The following is a 20,274-nucleotide window of genomic DNA, read 5'->3' as shown; positions in this document are numbered from 1 at the left end:
CCCCTCAACCTGTCTCTCTGCAGTTAACAGCAGCCCTCACCCTGGGATTGCTCCACAATCCCTAAACTCCAGCTCCCAGCTGCTGCACCTTCCGGGAGACCAGTGTTCCTGTCTGGAGTATGTATGGCTGTGGCAGGAGCTGTCTGATTCTCATTCCATTTAGGCTGCCACAGATCAGCTTCACTCTCAGCCTTAAATGTTTCTCCTCTGACTCAGACAACTACCCTGCTGTGGGGATCGGACCCCTGCTTCAGTTCCCCCACCCGCGGAGGGCAGGTCCAGACCTGCTAATACTCCTGTTTTTCCCCCCAGTTCCTTCATCCTACTGAGTTTTGCGTGGTCCTATATCTTCTTCTCCACTGGTCAGGTACTCCTGTCTGCTCTCAGCTGGTGTTCTGTATGCACTTCTGTGTCTGAAGGCATATCCCTGATGTATCCGTGGAAAGAGATGTACTCCACATCCACCTACTCCTCTGCCATCTTGTTCTTTCTGTGTTAAGCATCTTATGTACATTAACTCATTGAATGATGCCTTGCTACAGTCCTGAGAGATAGAAATTGCTTTTCTTATTTTACAGCTGAGGATACTGAGGCTCAGAGATGTCAGATGGCTCTCCAGGGTCACACAGTTGGCAATTCTCATTGGGAACACGGAGGAGGCTGCAGCTTTGGCCAGGAGGTCTTACATTCCACCTACTCTGGGCCTCAACCCCATGCAGGCCTTGTCCCCTTACCCAGTCTTCAATTTAGTATGACGGTTTCCAGCCTATTGTCCCAGTTCATCACTGAATCCTTACTTGGAGAAATGCATAGGTTTGTAAAATAAATCAACCATTTAGGAAACCCAAGACCATACCAAAACCAAACAAATCCCACTGAACTATGAATTAGAAATTCACAAAGGCAATGAAATTTTATTAAGCTAATGCCATGTTCATCATTTTGAGAAATGCCATTGAAATAATGTGCTCCTGAGAGAGCTACAAGGAAAAGCCCTATCTTGATGCTTTTTGCCTCCACACAGCTACTATTCACAGGATAATTAACTTTATCCAGCAAATCAGCTCATCAGAACATTGCATTCCTAGCTCACCTGGTAGATTTTCAGTATTCACTGAATTGCTTTTAACATCAGATGCTTTACATTCATTTCACAACATGTTCACCAGGATCAACATTTGAAGAATAAAGAGAGTTTAGGGGAGGGAGAACCAGGAAAGAGGGAAAATTCCTTCCATATTTTCATACAAAACCTAATTGTTTCCTTTGTGTTTACTGCTGATTGACATCACCTTTATTTGTCAGTTAGCCAAACAAAATGCATTTATCTCTTCTAATCTTGGCTCATAAATCAGTTCTTTCAGCTCCTAATTACTTTGGCTGTTCTCCCTTGAAAACCTTCTAATTTATCTAAAACCTTCTCTTAGGGAGAGAAGAGCATGTACTTGCTATCTTCTGTGCAAACCTTATTGTTCAGTCTCTAAGTCATGTCTGACGCTTTGACACCCCGTGGACTGCAGCACAGCAGGCTCCTCTGTCCTTCACCATCTCCCGGAGTTTGCTCAGATTCATGTCCACTGAGTTAGCGATACTACCTATCTCATCCTCTGCCTCTCTCTTCTCCTTTTGCATTCAGTCTTTCCCAGCATCAGGGTCTTTTCCAAAGAGTTGGCTATTCACATTAGCTAGCCAAAGTATTGGACCTTCAGCCTCAGCTTCAATCCTTCCAGTGAATATTCAGAGTTGATTTCATTTAGGATTGACTGGTTTGATCTCCTTTCTGTGACTGAACATAAATTGGGATAAACTCTAACCAACAGTAGGGCTATGATACTACATAACACAAGATTTTACTTAAGACTGTTCAGTTCAGTTCAGTTCAGTCGCTCAGTCGTGTCCGACTCTTTGTGACCTCATGAATCGCAGCACACCAGGCCTCCCTGTCCATCACCAACTCCCGGAGTTCACTCAGACTCACGTCTATCAAGTCAACTGTAAATAATTATTGAAAGCATCTCAAGTGCTTTCTTTTATGGGCTCGCTGAATTTTCATTTCTAAGCTCATCTTCGAACAAGTGACTTTGTTTCATTAAAATTTATCACAGGACTTGCTCAACCCAAATGAATCAAAAAGAAATCCAACAGGACATTTGAGCCTTAGGGAGAAAAACACTTGGCTGAATTTTCAACTTTCTCATAGTCACTAAGACTTAGGAAAGCAGATTTCATGATTCTAGTCTATATTCTAACTTCAGATGCATAACCAGCTTTGTAAAAAGATGTCCTCCACAGGGACTTCCCCGGTGGTCCAGAGGGTGGGAGTCCACCTGCCAGTACGGGGTACACGGGTTTGATCCCTGGTCCTGGAAGATCCCTCATGCTGAGGGGCAACAGAACCCATGCGCTCTAGAGCCGGTGCTCCGCAACGAGAGAAGCCACCACAGTGAGAACCCATGCACCACAACTAGAGGAAGCTGGAACGAAGCAGTGGAGACCCAGCAAGGCCAAAAATAAAACATAAATAAATGAAATTAAAATAAATAAAAATACTTTAAAAGAGATGCCCCACAGTACCTTGCCATACTCTTTGCCTCCCCAAGTGTGAAATATTAATCACCCCGTCACCCATCCAGCTGGGCAAACCACAGACTCAAGAGGTACCCTTGATGTCTACCTTCCTTCTTCCCTGGTATCACCAAGTCCAATCCGTCAGCAAACGTTTCCCCTCCCCGACATACACCCTGAGTCACCATACTTCCGGCACTGCTCAGAGTGCCACCTGCATCTCCTGACCAGACTAGAGCAGTTAGCCTCTGTACTGTCACCTTGACCCCAGCCACGCTAGCCACTTTCCTTCTTTTATTGACTTCCCTACGCTGTTAGGATGAAGGAAAAGTCATCACACAGCTTCATAAAGCTTTGCATGATCTGAGTTCCTTTCCATATCAGAGAGTCAAGCCACCCATATTCTTTTCTCCTTGTCCCTTCTCTAATCCAGTGACTCTTTTTTTCTTAAGAATTTTTTTTTTTGGATGTGGACCATTTTAAAAGTCTTTACTGAATTTGTTACAATATTGCTCTGTTCTACGTTTTGGTTTTTTGACTGTGAGGCATGTGGAATCTTAGCTCCCTGATTAGGGATCAAACCTGCAACAGCTGCACTGAAAGGTGAAGTCTTAACCACTGGATTGTCAGGGAAGTCCCCAGTTCCGTGACTCTTAGCCCTGGCTGCCTACTGGCCTGCTTTAGGGAACATTTATCCCATCCTCCAGAGATGTTTTTTATTTAGTTGATGTAGTTTCATCACCATATGCCTCATGCCTGTTACAGTACATAAATATTCTTTAAATGTTTAAGGGAGAAAGGAAGAGAGACCAATGAATTTCTCCCAGAAATTATGAGGTAGAATAATTAGGATGATTCACTTCTCCAATAGCAAAGTGGGAAAGCTATGGAGATTGCATATTCACTAGTGATTCCATTTCTCAAAAAAATTGCTAGCCCTGGCTGTGTTGTTTCCAAGATCTTTCCATGAAACTATTAACATGGAAAGTAGACTCTAAGCACATTTGAAAGCTGAATGCTCAGTTTTGTCCCAAGCCTATTACTTAATCAGTGTCAAATAGGACTTTTAACAAAACAGAATTACAGTCTATTTTTATATCTATGCCTTCCATAATTTCCTGGGTTTTTTTTCAAAGATTATGATTTGCTTTATTTTATTTTAAGCATTTATGGGTAAACAGATCCTCAGGACTCAGGAACTCGACTACTATCACTGTAACACACAATTTCTCTATTGGAGGCAATGAAATGTAACAGAAAAAGTGATGTGTCCTTCCTCGATTGTTACTTGACATCTGAAAAGAAGAGGACAAAGCGGTGTTGAGGGGAAGGCTCTGGGCAGGTGCTGAAGCTCACTTATCAGAAATGTAGCCCAGTGATGTCAGCAATTATGACTGGTTACTAAGCACAAGGGAAAATGCCAGACTGCAAGTGTTCACTCAAAAATAGTCACACAAAATTCAAGTTAAGCCTACACATCCAAAAGCTCACTGCATATAATTTATTACCAAAGCCAGGAAAAATTAGAGCCCCATATACCTCCAGTCTGTCTGCCATTGAGAACAAAGATCACGGTTTCATCTCTATAACCCTAACCACAATGCCTGGCACTTAGGGGGTTTCCAAGAATTATTTGTTGCCTGAATTCATGGAACCTAATTATGAACTTTAAAAATCCATCGCTTAAGGTTATTCCATATTAAATGGCAGTGATGAGGTCCAGAATATGCCACTGTGGCATAAAAATCATTTTGAGCTGAAGGCATCTGAGAATAGATGCCTTCCTCCTGCCCTCTCCCGGAACTCCTTTATCTGCCTGAAAGCAGAGCCTTTCATAAAGAATTGAATTGTCATAAATCCCCTTCCAGGAAGATGACTCTTACGATCTGAGACTAGAAGCTTGCAAGACACCTACATAGATCTTGTCATGAAATATCGTGTCTCCATCTATTCTCCTAAGAGCCCATCGGTCTCTCCTAAAAGCCATTTGTCTTCCCATAGGTGCCCTTCCCGTGTTAAGGTGATAGGCGTGCCTGTGCTCAGTCATGTCTGACTCTTTGTGACCTTTTGGACTCTAGCGGGCCATGCTCCTCTGTCCACAGAGGTTTTCAGGCTGGAATACGAGTGGGTTGCTACTTCCTCCTCCAGGTGATCTTTCTGACCCAGGGATCGAACCTGCATCTCCTGTGTCTCCTGCACTGGCAGGCGGATTCTTCACCACCGAGCCCTGGGGAAGCCCCAAGGTGATATGGAAGCCCCTAATTCTAACTTGCCCTCTTGAATCACATTTTTCTGTGAACTTGGCCTGAACGTACACGAATTTTAAAAATCTATCTTTCCTCTTTTGAATCTGTCTTTTGTCAGTTCATTTTGTTGGGGTGGTTTTAGTTGCTAAGTCACGTCTGACTCTTGCGATTCCATGGACTGCAGCCCACCAGGCTCCCCCTGTCCGTGGGATTTTCCAGGCAGGAGTACTGGAGTGGTTTGCCTTGGTTTCTTTCTCCAGGGGATCATCCCAACCCAGGGATCAAACTTGGGTCTCCTGCACTGCTGGCAGATTCTTAACCAACTGAGCTACCCACCAAACTAAACATCAGTGGTTAGAGGAAAAGTTTTCCTTCCTGATGGCAGTTATCAAGGAAACCGTGATTCCTGACTACGTCTGTCAGACACTGAAGACATGTGGTCCAGATAAATGAAGGAGAAAACAAGTGGAAGTGAAAAGCATGCAAAACACAAATATGAAAACTGAGAGAAGGCAAGTCCCAGATTCTGTAAAATTCAATGAAAGGCTTCCTAACACAACATCCTCAATAGAGCCAAAGCCCTACTTCATACTGAGTGGCTTCAAATTAACCTTTGAGATGGTTTTATTTTTGTTTTCTGATTAGTACAAAGATTAAATTTGTAATCAGTAAATAGCCACTGATGGAAATCATGGAATTACACACTTTTACAGCTGGAATATGGAAGCTATTAACACAAGAATGTTCAAAGCTCATCCTTACCAGCAATGAAAGAAATGCTTGTTTAAAAACAGTAAGAAATTCTATGCTTTTCCTATTAAATTAGCATCAATTTTTTAAAAGTCAACATCCACAGTTAGCTAGGATGCAGTGAGATGGGAATTAGGATGTATTGCTGCAGAGGTGGGTCGGGATTGGGGCATAAACTGAAAAGCAATCTGGATGTATGTGTTAGACTCTTTTAAGATGGATCCAATGCTGGCCCAGGCATTTCACCCTGAGGGGTGATTTCCACGTCAATTATCAAGCATCTGAGCAATGAATTACGTTACATTGTTATACACAAGCCAAAAAAAGGTGGATACCACCAAGATTTCCAACATGAACAAGCTGAGAGTGGAGTTGTTAACAGTAGGGGAAACAGAGGAAGAAAAACGGGTCAAGCACCAGAAGAGAAGGATAAATTTGAGGACTTGAAGTCTGAGGCGCTTATGGGACATATTCAGATGGGCACAAATGGAAGCCTGATGCAGAAGGGATAGAAGACCAGAGAGAAAGACCTGGGACTCAGTCTTGGACAAGACAACGGGGCACAGAAATCAAATTCTCTGACAACAGTGAATATCCTGGGGAAAGGTTTCATGAACAAGGCTGACCCCAAAGCAGACGCACAATTCAGTACAAGGGAAAAAGTTCATATGTCCTTCCCAAAAAAGAAAAATCTGAAAGGAAAATGTTAAAAGCAAAATGTTGAAACTGTAGGCGATCTAGCTAATACTTTTCTTTATATTCTTATGTATTTTCCCTTTTTTTAATTAAAAAGAGAGCAGTTTCTTCATTCAACTCATATATATTAAGTGACTATAATTTCCAGCCTTTTCCTGAATGATGAATATATGTTTTTCATTACTTAAAAATTTCTTTTAATCGAAGATGTTCTCACTATTATTGCCTTGTTTTACAGATAAGGAAACACTGACAACACCAAGAGAGGAACTGACTTGCCTGCACAGCTTCTGAAACCCATCCTGGAGCTCCAAAAGAGAGGCAACAGAAAAGAGGTTTGGTTTGCAACCAAACTCTCTGAAGCACAGCTCTTCTACAAGGTGAGGAAGCTCTATAAATACAACCGTAAAGTGTGCTTAATCATATACCTTCCACTCCCTTATTATAAGCAATCACCGTCATGGCATTTTATCAAAAAGTTCCAGAGCAAAGTATAATTTTCTCTCTTGATCATTTTGAGGACTTTTTGTCCTTCACATAAAAGGTATTCTGCATTCTCTCAGTTTAAAAAAAAATGATATTTTTGCCAGCTACTGATGCTGCCAGGTTTTTAATGTGAGTCCACCCACTCCAAGCTGTGTCTATGTCTGAATACAAATATATTTATATTTGAAAACTGACTGAGTTCTTTTAATTCACTTTCTTATCACAGGATGTTGTAAAAGCAGTCATAATTCCTTCAAGTTTATCTAATTTACAATACCCATTTGAATAAAGAATCCCATTGTTTTTCACAACAGATATTAAATTATTGGAAGACTACTATATATCTAGTACAGAATAACAAGATGAAATGTGATTTCTTTAAAGCAGAATGCTATTACCATTAGTTATATCGGATGGAAGGCTTTTACCTGTAATTAAGTAAATCAATTATAAGCTTTAAACCTACCTCTGACATGAATTAGATTTCCAACATATGTAACCTTTGGTTGACCTATATTTCAGTTTTTAAATTTGGCTCCATCACAACCTAGTGATCAATACACAGAACACCACAAACAGTATCCCTTCTGTTTGTCAGATATTATAAATGATCAGCCTGGTGCTTGCAGGAAGCACACATTGGTCTAACCTTTTGGGGCCCATCTCCTGAAAGCATGATATATCATTCTTACTTTATGGCTTTCTGTACTTAAGGTACCCTTAGAGATGATGTGGCTATAAATGCAGGTACAAATGTTTCACAAACCCACTCCCTGCGGTATATATTTATTTTGACAACCTTAACTGCCTCCAGCACTGGGAAGGTGAAGGGCTTCTGTATATCTTACGGTTGACTTTGCTCTGTCTTTGACAAAAGACATCTCACAGTAACATACCCCTTACTTATATAGGTTTTTCACCTACCTACTGCCACTTTGGTGAATTTAAACATTAGACTTTTGTTAAAGTTATCATTTCAGAAAGGAAGAGAACCTAGCATAGAAGGCAGGCGGTCCTGAATCTGAAGAACCACTCTGCCACTTACTAGGCGTGCACCCATGGCCACGCGACTTACATTTCAGCTTCATTGATTGCAAAGGGAAGACAGTGGCACCTGCGATCGTTGGAAGACAAAGCACAGCTTAGCACGGTGCCTAAAACATAGCACAGATTGATGAAGCAAAGGCTGCTCAACAGTACTCGTGTGTTTCAAGTTTAGTATAAAATATGACCAGCATTTACAAAAGACTTCTTTGTCCCTATTTCCCCAAACCCAAAACCACCAACCCTGCATTGGGAATTATCGTGAAGACTCTAGAAAAGAGGACAAAATAACTTCATAATGGCCTTCTTTCAGAACTCAGGCCAATACTTTAATGCTCATGTTTATCTATATTTACCTGTCTAGTTCCCTGTTATGGAGTCTCATCTGTTTAGGGAGTGGAGGTGGGAGGGTGGGTACCTCCTGGGATCCAACCAACAGTTTTCGAAGTAAACTTTTGCAACTTTGCCCTTTTGTGAGTACTGTTTAATGTTCAACATGCATTCAGTCTTTGCTCAATCTTTGACCTTATCTCTGACCATATCGTTTTCTGCTCCCAATTCTAAGCTCATGAAAAACATGTTTTCCTTCAATGTTTTGACAACCTTTAAGTGAGAAATGCCTAAAGAATCAACCAGTAAGTTCTTCAAATAATATGCTACAAAAAGCCGTCTTCTAAGTATGGAAGAGTGAAGTGAAGTGCAAGGGCAAGTCGCTCAGTTGTGTCCGACTCTTTGTGACCCCATGGACTATACAGGCCATGGGATTCTCCGGGCCAGAATACTGGAGTGGGTCGCCTTTCCCTCCTCCAGGGGATCTTTCGAGCCCAGGTCTCCTACATTGCAGGCGGATTCTTTACCGTAATGGAGTCATAAACCTCTCCAAACTGGAATCCCAGAATGGACAAGAACTTGTAGAAAGCTGAGAACCACCTCCCTGGATCTTCGGGCATGCACCAATCATCCTGAGAGAGAAGGAACGTCCCTTCCCCACAGCATCCTAACCCTACTTGGCTGCTTCATCTGGGATGAGAGAAAGGGAAATAATGAAGGTGAATGATGCTAGTGGGCCTATGCTAGGGGCTAGCAGCTCCCTATGTGGTTAATGGAGGTGTCAATGAAATGCCTTGCCATCAGCAATGCACCGAGTGAATGGTGGGTCTGTGACAACAGAAACTGCATGTACGATAACTGAATACAACAGGGTGCATGATTTCTACATACAGGTACACACACTTATACACACATGCACAATACCACCTTAGTTAAGTAAAATAAAAAATGTCTTTATGAAAACCATAAAGACATTAAACCAAAACACTGTCACTGAGTGAGAGATTATGGGTAATACTGTTCCTTTTTCTACTTTCCTACTCCCCCCCCCCCGCAACTTTCTACAACTGTGAATTGCTTGGATATCTGAAAAAAATGTATTTTACATGTCAACATAAATAAAGTTGTTGAAATTTAGCAAATTTCACATTTTAGCAAATGAGAAAAATGTATACTCTTCAACAGATACTGATATTTCCTATAAGAGACCTTGACCATTGTCCTGATAATTAGTAACTAGAAGGAAGCTTTGCAAATGTTGGCGTCAGCAGCCTGCCCCAGACCTTGTCTCTGGGTCAGATAGTTCTTTTTTTCTTAAACATTTTGGTCAATCATAGAGGATTGGGAACGTGGAGGAAGAGAGGTGTAGAGAGAGTAAAGCTGTTAGAAATCGGTAGGGTAATGGATAAATCCTCAAAACTGCTTTGAAACTGCACAGCCTGTACTTGGACTAACAGCCTAATTTGCTTTGTACACATCAGAGCACGGTCAACGAGAAAAAACCCGCACAGACCTTCAGGGTATCACGACTTGCATTTTGCAAGGAGCCGGCTCTCCCACCACAGCCCCAACAGAGCCTCGAGAAGGGTGCAGGTCAGGCTCTATCCAAAGTGGCTGCGTGCAGTTTTAACTTCAGGTTCCTATAAGCTGCCCTCTTCATCTACTGATTTTTTTTTTTCTTCCGGGAGCTTTGGAGATTCTTTTCAGTTCTTTTCATAGGCTGAGTCTTTAGGCCTTTGTGTCTAGAGAAACCCAGGCCTTCCTCACCGGGGGAGATCTGTAATCTGATCCTTCGACCCCGCTGTGAAAGCCGCTGGTGCTCAATCAGCAAGAATCAGGGTCTGAATTTGATGTCCCAGGCAAACAGGTCGGAGAAGGGGTGGGGTCAGGTCGAGAGCCAGCGCTGGGAAACCGTTTCTGCAACAGCGCTCTTGGAAACCCTAGTCGGCCTTGCATGAATACTTTTTCTGCTGGCTGCTGCTGCTAAGTCGCTTCAGTGGTGTCCGACTCTGTGCGACCCCAGAGATGGCAGCCCGCCAGGCTCCCCCGTCCCTGGGATTCTCCAGGCAAGAACACTGGAGTGGGTTGCCATTTCCTTCTCCAATGCATGAAAGTGAAAAGTGAAAGTGAAGTCGCTCAGTCGTGCCCGACTCCTAGCGACCCCAAGCACTGCAGCCTACCAGGCTCCTCCGTCCATGGGATTTTTGGCGGGTGGCAGCAAAGATTGTGGATGTCGTGGGCTCATCACCATCACCCGCCGTGCGCTGCTAACTTTTGAGTCAAGCAGGTAACTACTGGGTGAATGGATTTTTCATTTGGTTTTGACTGAGAGCGTCAACTACGAAAAGTCTAGATATTAAGGAGCACTTCCGGAGTTTCACAGAACACCCAGCGAAAAGGAGGAGTTCGGGAGAGGCGGGTAGAGAAACGAGGGTGAAGGAATAGGTTGCTTTAAACGAGTCAGATTACCCAAAGAGAGGATCAGAGGGGTGTCTGGCTCGGCGGAATTTGAGCTGATGCCCCCCCGAGGAGCACCACCCAGAAGAAGGGAGCTCAGCTTGAGGGCGGGCATCCTGCGGGGTCGCCCCGGCTCGCTCCTAGGGGTCCGGGGACCGCAGGAGAGGTGGCCGAGAGCTGGGCGGGCGTCCAGGGTGTAAGGGCGCGCGGAGGCCGGATACCTTGGTGCCTAGATGGAAGTCGTCCACGGAGCGCGTGCCCATGAAGGGGAACTGCATGTGTGTGTGCGTGTCGATGCCGCCGGGCAGGACCAGCTTGCCGGCGGCGTCGAGGACCCGTAGCCCGGCTGGCGCGTCCCCGGGCGGCAGCACGTGGCGCCCCACCGCCCGCACCACGCCATCCTCCACCAGCACGTCGGCCTCCAGCGAGGAGTCGTCGTTGACGACGCGCCCCCCGCGGATCAGGAGGAGCGACCGCGCAGCCATGGCGAGGGGCGCGCTCCTTCTCGGTGCCTGAGGACAGCCTCAGGGCCCCGCGTCCGGATTTATCAACTCGGCCGCGGGGCGGGGTGGGGCGGGGAAAAGGGACGTATCCACCTCTAAGCACAGCCTGGCCAACCCGGGGCCGGGCCTGCGCCCAAAGAATGGGGGTGCAACTCAGACTCTGCTGCTCTGAATCCTGGTGTATGTGTAGGTCTTGGTCATTAGAAGGGAAACATCTTGAGGGTAGTTTTATTAATTTATTTTTAAAAGTTTATTTATTTATATGAACTTTTATTGGATACTTTTATTTAATATAAAAGTATATTAACATGTTTATATGAACTTTTATTAGAGTGTAAGGTATTTACAATGTTGTATTAGTTTCTGCTCTACAGTGAAGTGAGTCAGTTATACATGTATCCACGCTTTTAGATTCTGTTCCCATATAGGTTATTACACAGTGCTGAGTAGCATCCCCTGTGCTACACAGTAGGCTCTTCCTGTTGTCTGTTTTATATATAATAGTCTGTATGTGTTAATCCCAGTCTTCTGATCCTCCCTCCCCACTTTGGTAACTCTGTTATTTTCTAAATCTGTGCGTCCCTTTCTGTTTTGTTAATAAATTCATGGCTGCAGTCACCATCTGCAGTGATTTTGGAGCACAAGAAAATAAAGTCTGACACCGTTTCCACTGTTTCCCCATCTATTTCCCATGAAGTGATGGGACCAGATGCCATGATTTTCGTTTTTTGAATGTTGAGCTTTAAGCCAACTTTTTCACTCTCCACTCTCACTTTCATCAAGAGGCTTTTTAGTTCCTCTTCACTTTCTGCCATAAGGGTGGTGTCATCTGCATATCTGAGGTTATTGATATTTCTCCCGGCAATCTTGATTCCAGCTTGTGCTTCTTCCAGCCCAGCGTGTCTCAGTTTCTCAAGAGGCAGGTCAGGTGGTCTGGTATTCCCACCATCACTTGATGGGAAATAGATGGGGAAACAGTGGAAACAGTGTCAGACTTTATTTTGGGGGGCTCCAAAATCACTGCAGATGGTGATTGCAACCATGAAATTAAAAGACACTTACTCCTTGGAGGGAAAGTTATGACCAACCTAGATAGCATATTGAAAAGCAGAGACATTACTTTGCCAACAAAGGTCTGTCTAGTCAAGGCTATGGTTTTTCCAGTGGTCATGTATGGATTGTGAGAGTTGGACTATAAAGAAAGCTGAGTGCCGGAGAATTGATGCTTTTGAACTGTGGTGTTGGAGAAGACTCTTGAGAGTTCCTTGGACTGCAAGGAGATCCAACCAGTCCCATTCTTATGGAGATCAGTCCTTCGTGTTCATTGGAAGGACTGACCCTAAAGCTGAAACTCCAATACTTTGGCCACCTGATGCAAAGAGTTGACTCACTGGAAAAGCCCCTGATGTTGGGAGAGATTGGGGGCAGGAGGAGAAGGGGACGACAGAGGATGAGATGGCTGGATGGCATCACTGACTCGATGGCCATGAGTTTGAGTGAACTCCGGGAGCTGGTGATGGACAGGGAGGCCTGGCGTGCTGCGATTCATGGGGTCACAAAGAGTCAGACACGACTGAGCGACTGAACTGAACTGAATAAGTTCATTTGCATCATTTTTTTTTAGATTCCACATATTAGCGACATCATATGTTTGTCTTTCTCTGACTTCACTCAGTATGACAATCTCTAGATCCATCCATATTGCTGCATTCTTTTTTATGGCCGAGTAATATTCCATCGTATATATGTGTATACCATCTCTTCTTTATCTGTTCTCCTGTTGGTGGACATTTAGGTGGCTTCCATGCCATGGCTGTTGTAAACAGTGTTCCAATGAATTGGGGTACATCTATCTTTTTGAATTATGGTTTTCTCTGGCTGTATGCCCAGGAGTGGGATTGCTGGATCATATGGTAGCTCTATTTGTAGTTTTTCAAGGAACCTCCATACTGTTCCCCATAGTGACAGTACCAATTTACATTCCTACCAAGTGTGGGAATGTAAGGAGGGTTTCCTTTTCACGGAGTGTAGGAGGGTTTCCTTTTCATGGAGGTAGTTTTAAAGGTGAAGGTTATTTGTTTTCCTTTATAAGAAAAGGCACTTTTGGGAAAGAAATTCACCTCATCTCTTCTCTTTATGAAAAATGTGTCTGCACCAAAACACAGACAGAGGCAGAAGGAGGGAGGAAGGGAAACAGACAGACAGACATCTCTGCAACAGTGAAAATACCCATGCCTAGAAGAGCCACTTGATCTGGATTTCGTTTTGAATATTCTTAATTATGTGAGGAACAATGATAAATGACATCCTAACCCTCAGGGAACTAAGAGACAACAGTAACACATACATATTTCAATTCATAACTACATAAACCAGAAGTTTCTACTTTTGAGAGAGGGTAAATATATGAGTTTAGAGGAAAGGGAGAGTTTATTTCTGCCTTGAAAATTAGAGATGGAAGATTCACAAAGAGTATTTGACTTTGGGCATGTGCTGTGCTGTGCTTAGTCACTCAGTCATGTCCGACTCTTTGTGACCCCATGGGCTGTAGCCCACCAGGTTCCTCTGTCCATGGGGATTCTCCAGTTAAGAATACTAGAGTGAGTTGCCATGCCCTCCTCCAGGGGCCCTTCCCAACCCAGGGATCAAACCCGGGTCTCCCGTGTTGCAGGCAGATTCTTTACCAGCTGAGCCACCAGGGAAGCCCAAGAATACTGGAGTGGGTAGCCTATTCCTTCTCCAGGGGATCTTCCTGACCCAGGAATTGAACCAGGGTCTCCTACACTGCAAGCAGACTCTTTACCAGCTAAACTACCAGGAAAGCCTAACTCTAGCATGGAGGACATGAATGTGGAGAGAGGAGGCGTGGGGAGAGGGGTGGCTTTCTAGGTGAAGGAACGAGCTACGTAAAGGCACGGAGGAGATGATGGCAAGCTGAGTCTGACCCCCATGTGGTTAAGCTGAGGGGTTAGGGTTGGACAATCGTGGACCAGCCCTTTCTTCTCAAGGGAGGAGCAGAAAGAGGGGACCAAAGAGGGACAGTCAGAGAGACGGGAATTCAGGGAGCCCTGTGTGGGATTTTCAAGGGCACCAGGATCAAGTGCCCTTGTAAAGGAAGTGGTGGAGAGTGGTGGATGCGCGCTGTTCCAGCGTCTATTCTCACCCTCCTTCTGCCGGTAGTCAGTGGAGTTTCTTTGGTGGGAAATCCTCCACGTGCATTCTCAGAACACTTGTCTTGGTGGAACTGATGGCGCCTCGGGCTCTGGGACTGATCTACTCACCCCAGCGCTGCCGATCACAGCAGGAAGTCATCACAGCCACAGTGATGTGCTCAGAGATGACGTGGGTCCCAAGAAGACTAACTGTGCTCAGTGAGAACAGATCCTAACTTGTTTTTGTTGAGCAGAGGGGAAGCTTTCTCTTTCCTGTTGGACTTGAATCCTGGAGGGAGTCAACTACAACAGGGAATAGTCCCATGAACAAAAGCAGCAGAGACAACAGGAAGGAGAGATGGAGAAGGGCTGCGTTCTCGTGACTCACTGGCACTCCTGAAACCACCCGTGTCTGATGACCCCTCTTTCAGCCTCTCCAGTGGTTGCTTCAGCGGGTTTCCTTTGGATCTTTTGCCATTTTCAACCATCAGCTGACAGAGAAAGGGAAGACCCGAGTTTGGGGACTAAGTAGTCACATGTGACCTCGGAGATGGCATTTTTAATAATGGAATGCAAGGTTTCCTCATGTCTCAGATTACACAAACCTCAAAATGATTAGAAATTAGGAAACATCAATAAAGTGCCATAGATTTTGGCAGCCAAGCCAGGAACAAGAAACCCAAGAAGGTAATGCGATTTTTATCAAAAGGCCATTGTGGAAAGGTGAAAAGAATGATTACAAATATAATGAAACTCCACCAAACTACACACATAACAACACTCTAGGAAGATCAGATTGGTTGGTGTCAGGGTGGTTGTGACATCCTTTATGAAACTACTCAGATGAATGACTTCAAAGGTTTCTTTATCTCAGACACTTGATATCACAAAGCGCCCTGTAACACAACCCAACGCAAACGCTCCAGATTTAATTAACTCAAACTTATATCAGAAAAGGGGATTTGTAGAATGTCACTGAAGCAGGAGGAAATAGCTCAGAGAGAGCCACTGACCGCACAGAAGGGAGGGTGAGTTTAAGGAGAAAAGCCAGCTCACAGCAGGGGTCTTGCCCCTTTCTGCTCACCACTGTCCAGATGCTGGACCGTATCCACCATCTTGCCTGGTGGAAGCTGAGTCTGAGCAGGTGTTCTCAGAAGGGGAGCTTGTCCTCAGAGACCCCTTACCTCCCTTTTCTCTACCCTACTCAGCCACCTCCACCCCCAGACCTGTGGGCCTCCAGTGGACAGGAAACTGCAACCCCAGACTTGATGGCATTGTCAATGGAGGACAGCAGGAAGCAAGATTCCTGCTGTTTTGCCCTCTTCTTGCTGGAGAATCAGTTCGACTGACTAATATACCAAAGTGTGTCTGAGGAACCATTACTCCTCAGAGGACTCACTTTAAAGGAGGGTTACAAGGACTGTGGATACTTAACCCACAGAAACATGTTGTTATTCAGTCACTCAGTCTTGTCCGACACTTTGTGACCCATGGATAGCAGCACGCCAGGCCTCCCTGTCCCTCAGCATCGCCCAGAGTTTGCGCAAGTTCAAGTCCATTGAGTCGGTGATGCCATCCAGCCATCTCATCCTCTGTTGTCTCCTTCTTCTCTTGTCCTCAGTCTTTCCAACATCAGGATCTTCTCCAGTGTGTAGGTGAGAGCAGTCGGAAAGGAAGGCCTTCCCAGCTCTGACCGATGGTCTCAAGGGACAGAAAGGCTGAGCAGCAGAGTGACTTCCTTCTCTGAGCAGCTCCGGTTTTGGGGGAAACAAACCTTCCAGATCCAGGCATATTTAGGTCTCCTACAACCCTGGAGGACCTGAGTTTGCTTTCCCTGTTCTCCTAAGCCATCCTCGCTCCTGCTCCAGGCCCCTGTGGCTATGAGGGGGTTTCAGGGCATTGTTTCCAGCTCGAGGAAAAGTTGTCCATGGGGCAGAAAGAGGAGACGATGAGGGTGTGTGAGCCACAGTGAACAAGGAGAGGGTAGGGCAGAGTTGGGTGTCTCCAGTATGCCCCCGCTGGGAGCTGTGGGCAGCCCTGGTTTCCTGGCCCTCACTGGTATCAAAGTCCCTGGCAGGGGAATGAGGTTAAACCTGAATCAGTGATAGAAAGGTGGGTAGGTGGCATGGAAGGGAATCAGGAGTCTAGTCCAGCTCTGATGCCAGCTTCTGGTGTGAGTCTAGGCAAGCCACTCTCAGGCTCCTCAACTGAAAAGTGAGGAGCTAGGTTGACAAGAGCTTGTAAGGCTTCCCTGGTGACTCAGACAGTAAAGAATCTGCCTGCAAGGCAGGAGACCCAGGCTCAATCTCTGGGTCGGGAAGATCCCCTGGAGAAGGGAATGGCTACCCACTCAAGTATTCTTGCCTGAGAAATCCCATGGACAGAGCAGCCTGGTGGGTTGTCCCTGGCGTCACAAAGAATCGGACATGACTGAGCAACTTATACTACTACTACATGTACTGTTACAGTCCTGTGATTCTGCGAACAGGGACAAGTCACCCATCCAGAGAGTGCCAGGGAGAGGTCTGAGTTAAACTCTTCTCAGGTCTAGGTAAGTGAATCATAGACCAAGAAGCACTTGCCTTCTAGATTTGGGGCTGCTTTGTTTTTAATGCAGAAACGTTCACTGATGACCCTCTTGAATCTGAATCAGGAAGATCATTTCTTTATCCACCTTTCAGATATCAGCCTGGTGGACGATACCTCTCAATGTCTCGCAGCAGAATATCTGATGATGTTTAAAGTCTGTAGGACTGTATGGAATAGCTAACCAAGATCAACAAACAAGTTCAGTCTTTATGGACATCCGTATGCTCTAGAATTTACTACTGAACTCCTAGTGAAAAGTGTCAGGATAAAAAAGGCACTAAAAATTAATCAGATCTTAGTGATAATGGCTTATTATTCATCGAATATCATCTTTATTTCTAATAGGATTTATTGCATACCATTCCTGAAATGTCTGCCTTAGAAGTACAGTTACAGTGAAAGGATTTAATTCATGATAAAGATTAGTATATGTTGAAAACATGTAGTTCAGTGTGTTTCAGATTAATTTTTTTCAGGAAAAATTGTTTTAAAGGTTCAAGGGAGCCATAGTTATAAATAAATAATCTTATAGTTTTATTATTGTGATTTACATATTTGTTCTTTCTAAAAAATATGTTGATCCTTTATTTCCTAAAGAGATAGATACCTCAATAATAACCATATATACAAAACCCATGTCTTAAAGTAAGGTGATGTCGAAAGCCCTTTTTCAACACTGTATGCAAATTAGTGAGGTTTTTGCATGTGTATTTAAGACTGTACCTCAACCGGTAGTGTTTGTGTCTTCAGCACGTGCACTTAATCAGGTGGTGAATTACTCTTTCAGTCTTTGGTGGTAACTGGAAGTTGTCTTATGCTCTTGGTATTGCTTTGCAAAGGATTTTCGTTTCAGAGAGGAGTGTTCACCTTTACCATTTAGCATAGTGATTTAAGTGTTGATCATTCCGTTCAAGGAGAGTCATAATTTTTAATGGTAAAGAGTGAGGTTTTGGTGGCTCAGACTGTAAAGCGTCTGCCTACAATGCGGGAGACCCAGGTTCTATCCCTGGGTTGGGAACATCCCCCTGGAGAAGGAAATGGCAACCCACTCCAGTACTCTTGCCTGGAGAATCCCATGGATGGAGGAGCCTGGTGGATCTACAGTCCACGGGGTTGCAAAGAGTTGGACACAACTGAGCGACTTCACTTTATTTCTGGGGCCTCTGCTAAGGCAGAGGGGATCTTCTTGGAAAAAGTTCCACATACAGAGTGTAAATCCAGTTGTAGGTTATTGGTGGGAACTTTTGGTGACAGGGACCAACATCTTTGGGACAGGGACATCTATAAGCAGGGACAACATCTTTCTGCTCAGCAGTAATAGGTGTGACAGCTGGCATGGTCCCCTGACTCTGCAGGACCAGAGAAAGAGAGCTGACCACTGCTCGCCTCTAGAGGGAGCTATTCCTTGAACCTCCTGGGCAGAGGGAGGAAATACCAGCAGAGGAAGTTGAGGTTTACTGAGTACTGGAATCAAGTCAGTCCTGAGCCAAACGCTTCACGTGCATTATTTTACATGGTCCTCCACAACACCTCTTTGAGGTAAATACTATTTTCCCCTTTAACAGATGGACTTTTTGAGGTAAAATGACTGAACTGAACTGAACTGACCTGCTCAAGGTCATATAACTGTAAATGCCGGAGGTAAACCTCTTATTCTGGAGCCTGGGTTTCCCCGATGTCTCAGCAGGTAAAGAATCTGCCTGCAATGCAGGAGACACAGGAGACTCAAGTTCAATCCCTGGGTGGGGAAGATCCCCTGGAGAAGGAAATGGCAACCCACTCCAGTAATCTTGCCTGCAGAATCCCACAGACAGAGGAGCCTGGCGGGGTACAGTCCAGGGGGTCGCAAAGAGTTGGACATGACTGAGCAACCAAGCACACACACAATTTACTCATGTGAGACCAGACTCTAATGCCAAGTTCAAATCCTGGCCACACTGGGCTTCAAGTTACACAAATAGATGAGCGTTGACTCGTACGATCACAAAAGTCCTACATCCATCACTCTTTACACCTCTAGCACTTCTGACTGGGGGCTGCAAAGCTCATTCAGACTGTTAGCGAAATATTGGGGAGTCATCCGTTTTTCCTCAGATAGCTAATGGCATGAGCTTGAATAAAAAGCTCCTTCCCCTAACAAGAAATTTGCGGGGGTGGGGGGGCGGTGGTCCAGGTCCAACACATCAACATTGACCTGCCCTGGGGGGAAGCTTGCAGGACGTGCCACTGAGATAATCCAGGATAATCTTTCCATTTCAGTAAATCCTTCACTTTGCCACCTCTGCAAAGTCCCTTTTGCCATAGAAAGCAACATTCCAGGGACTAGAAGGACATCCAGGTATCTCTGGGGCCCATAATTCAGCCAATGACAGTGCCTATCATTTTCCCCCTTGAACAAAAAGATGCCACAGCTCAGAGGTTTCTCCTGCCCTTTTGCCAGCAACACTAATACGTCCATCCAGAAACTCCTGCCCTTTGACCTCACTCATACAGTGCTATGGCTTCCAAGTTATTTTGAGCTTTCTTAGCAAAATATTTTTCAGCAATATAATAATACTTAAGGAAATAAAGGAAGTGCCCCCTTGATTAGAAAGAATATGAGTGTGTGTTAGTTGCTCAATCGTGTCTGACTCTTTGTGACCCTATGGATTGTAGCCTGCCAGGTTCCTCTGTCCATGGGATTCTCCAGGCAAGAACACTGGAGTGGGTTGCCATTTCCTTCTCCAGAGGATCCTTCTGACCCAGGGATTGAAGCTGGGTCTCCTGCATTGCAGGAAGATTCTTTACCATCTGAGCCACCAGGAAAGAATATAGTAAAGTAAGATTAAAAAGCTTGTACTTTGGAGCCAGACTGCTCTAGATTTGAGTTCTGGCTTTATCATCTGTTATCTGTGGATTCTTGGTTAACCTTCTTAATTCTATACCTCTTGATTTTCTTTTTTTTTTCTTTTTGGAATAGTGGTAGCAACCCATAGGAAATGGCAACCCACTCCAGTGTTCTTGCCTGGAGAATCCCAGAGGCGGGGGGAGCCTGATGGGCTGCCGTCTGTGGGGTCGCACAGAGTCGGACACGACTGAAGTGACACAGAGTCGGACACGACTGAAGCGACTTAGCAGCAGCCGCAGCAGCAACCCATAAGTGCTGTACACTTTAACTTAGGTAGTTCATGTAAAGTCTGTAGCATTGTGCTTGTCAGATATTATTTTTAACCAATGGTTTCATTTCTATTCTAGCATTTTCTTCTTATTAATAGTTTCACTTTTAAAAAGGTTTATTTATTTATTTTTGACTACGCTGGATCTCCACTGCTGCTTTGGCTTTCTCTGGTTGCGGCAAGAGAGGGGCTACTGTTCTTTGCGATGCTCAGGCTTCTCATTTCGGTGGCTTCTCTTGTTGTAGAACGTGGGCTCTCGGGGTGCAGGGTTCAGTAACTGTGGGGCGTGAGCTCAGTCGTT

At 44.8% G+C, this 20,274-nt stretch overlaps 1 protein-coding gene across 2 annotated transcripts in view; it reads right to left on the bottom strand.

The window, feature by feature from the left end:
• The window catches only part of DPYS (dihydropyrimidinase), a 99,523-nt gene extending 88,429 nt beyond the window's left edge, over window positions 1–11,094 (bottom strand). The window contains exon 1 of one of the 2 annotated variants that reach the window (XM_027973109.2): window positions 10,796–11,094. In XM_027973109.2, coding sequence (XP_027828910.1) covers window positions 10,796–11,059 — 264 coding nt within the window. In that variant the 5' untranslated portion in view covers window positions 11,060–11,094. Of the gene's footprint in view, window positions 1–9,630; window positions 9,954–10,795 lie in introns of those variants that run through there. The other variant, XM_027973110.3, reaches the window with a different exon arrangement.
• Window positions 11,095–20,274: the final 9,180 nt, after the last annotated feature.

This window comes from Ovis aries, chromosome 9 (assembly GCF_016772045.2).
Source record: "Ovis aries strain OAR_USU_Benz2616 breed Rambouillet chromosome 9, ARS-UI_Ramb_v3.0, whole genome shotgun sequence".
NCBI lineage: Eukaryota > Metazoa > Chordata > Mammalia > Artiodactyla > Bovidae > Ovis > Ovis aries.
Note: the sequence above shows the minus strand (reverse complement) of the source record. Positions and strands in the feature narration are given on the sequence as shown.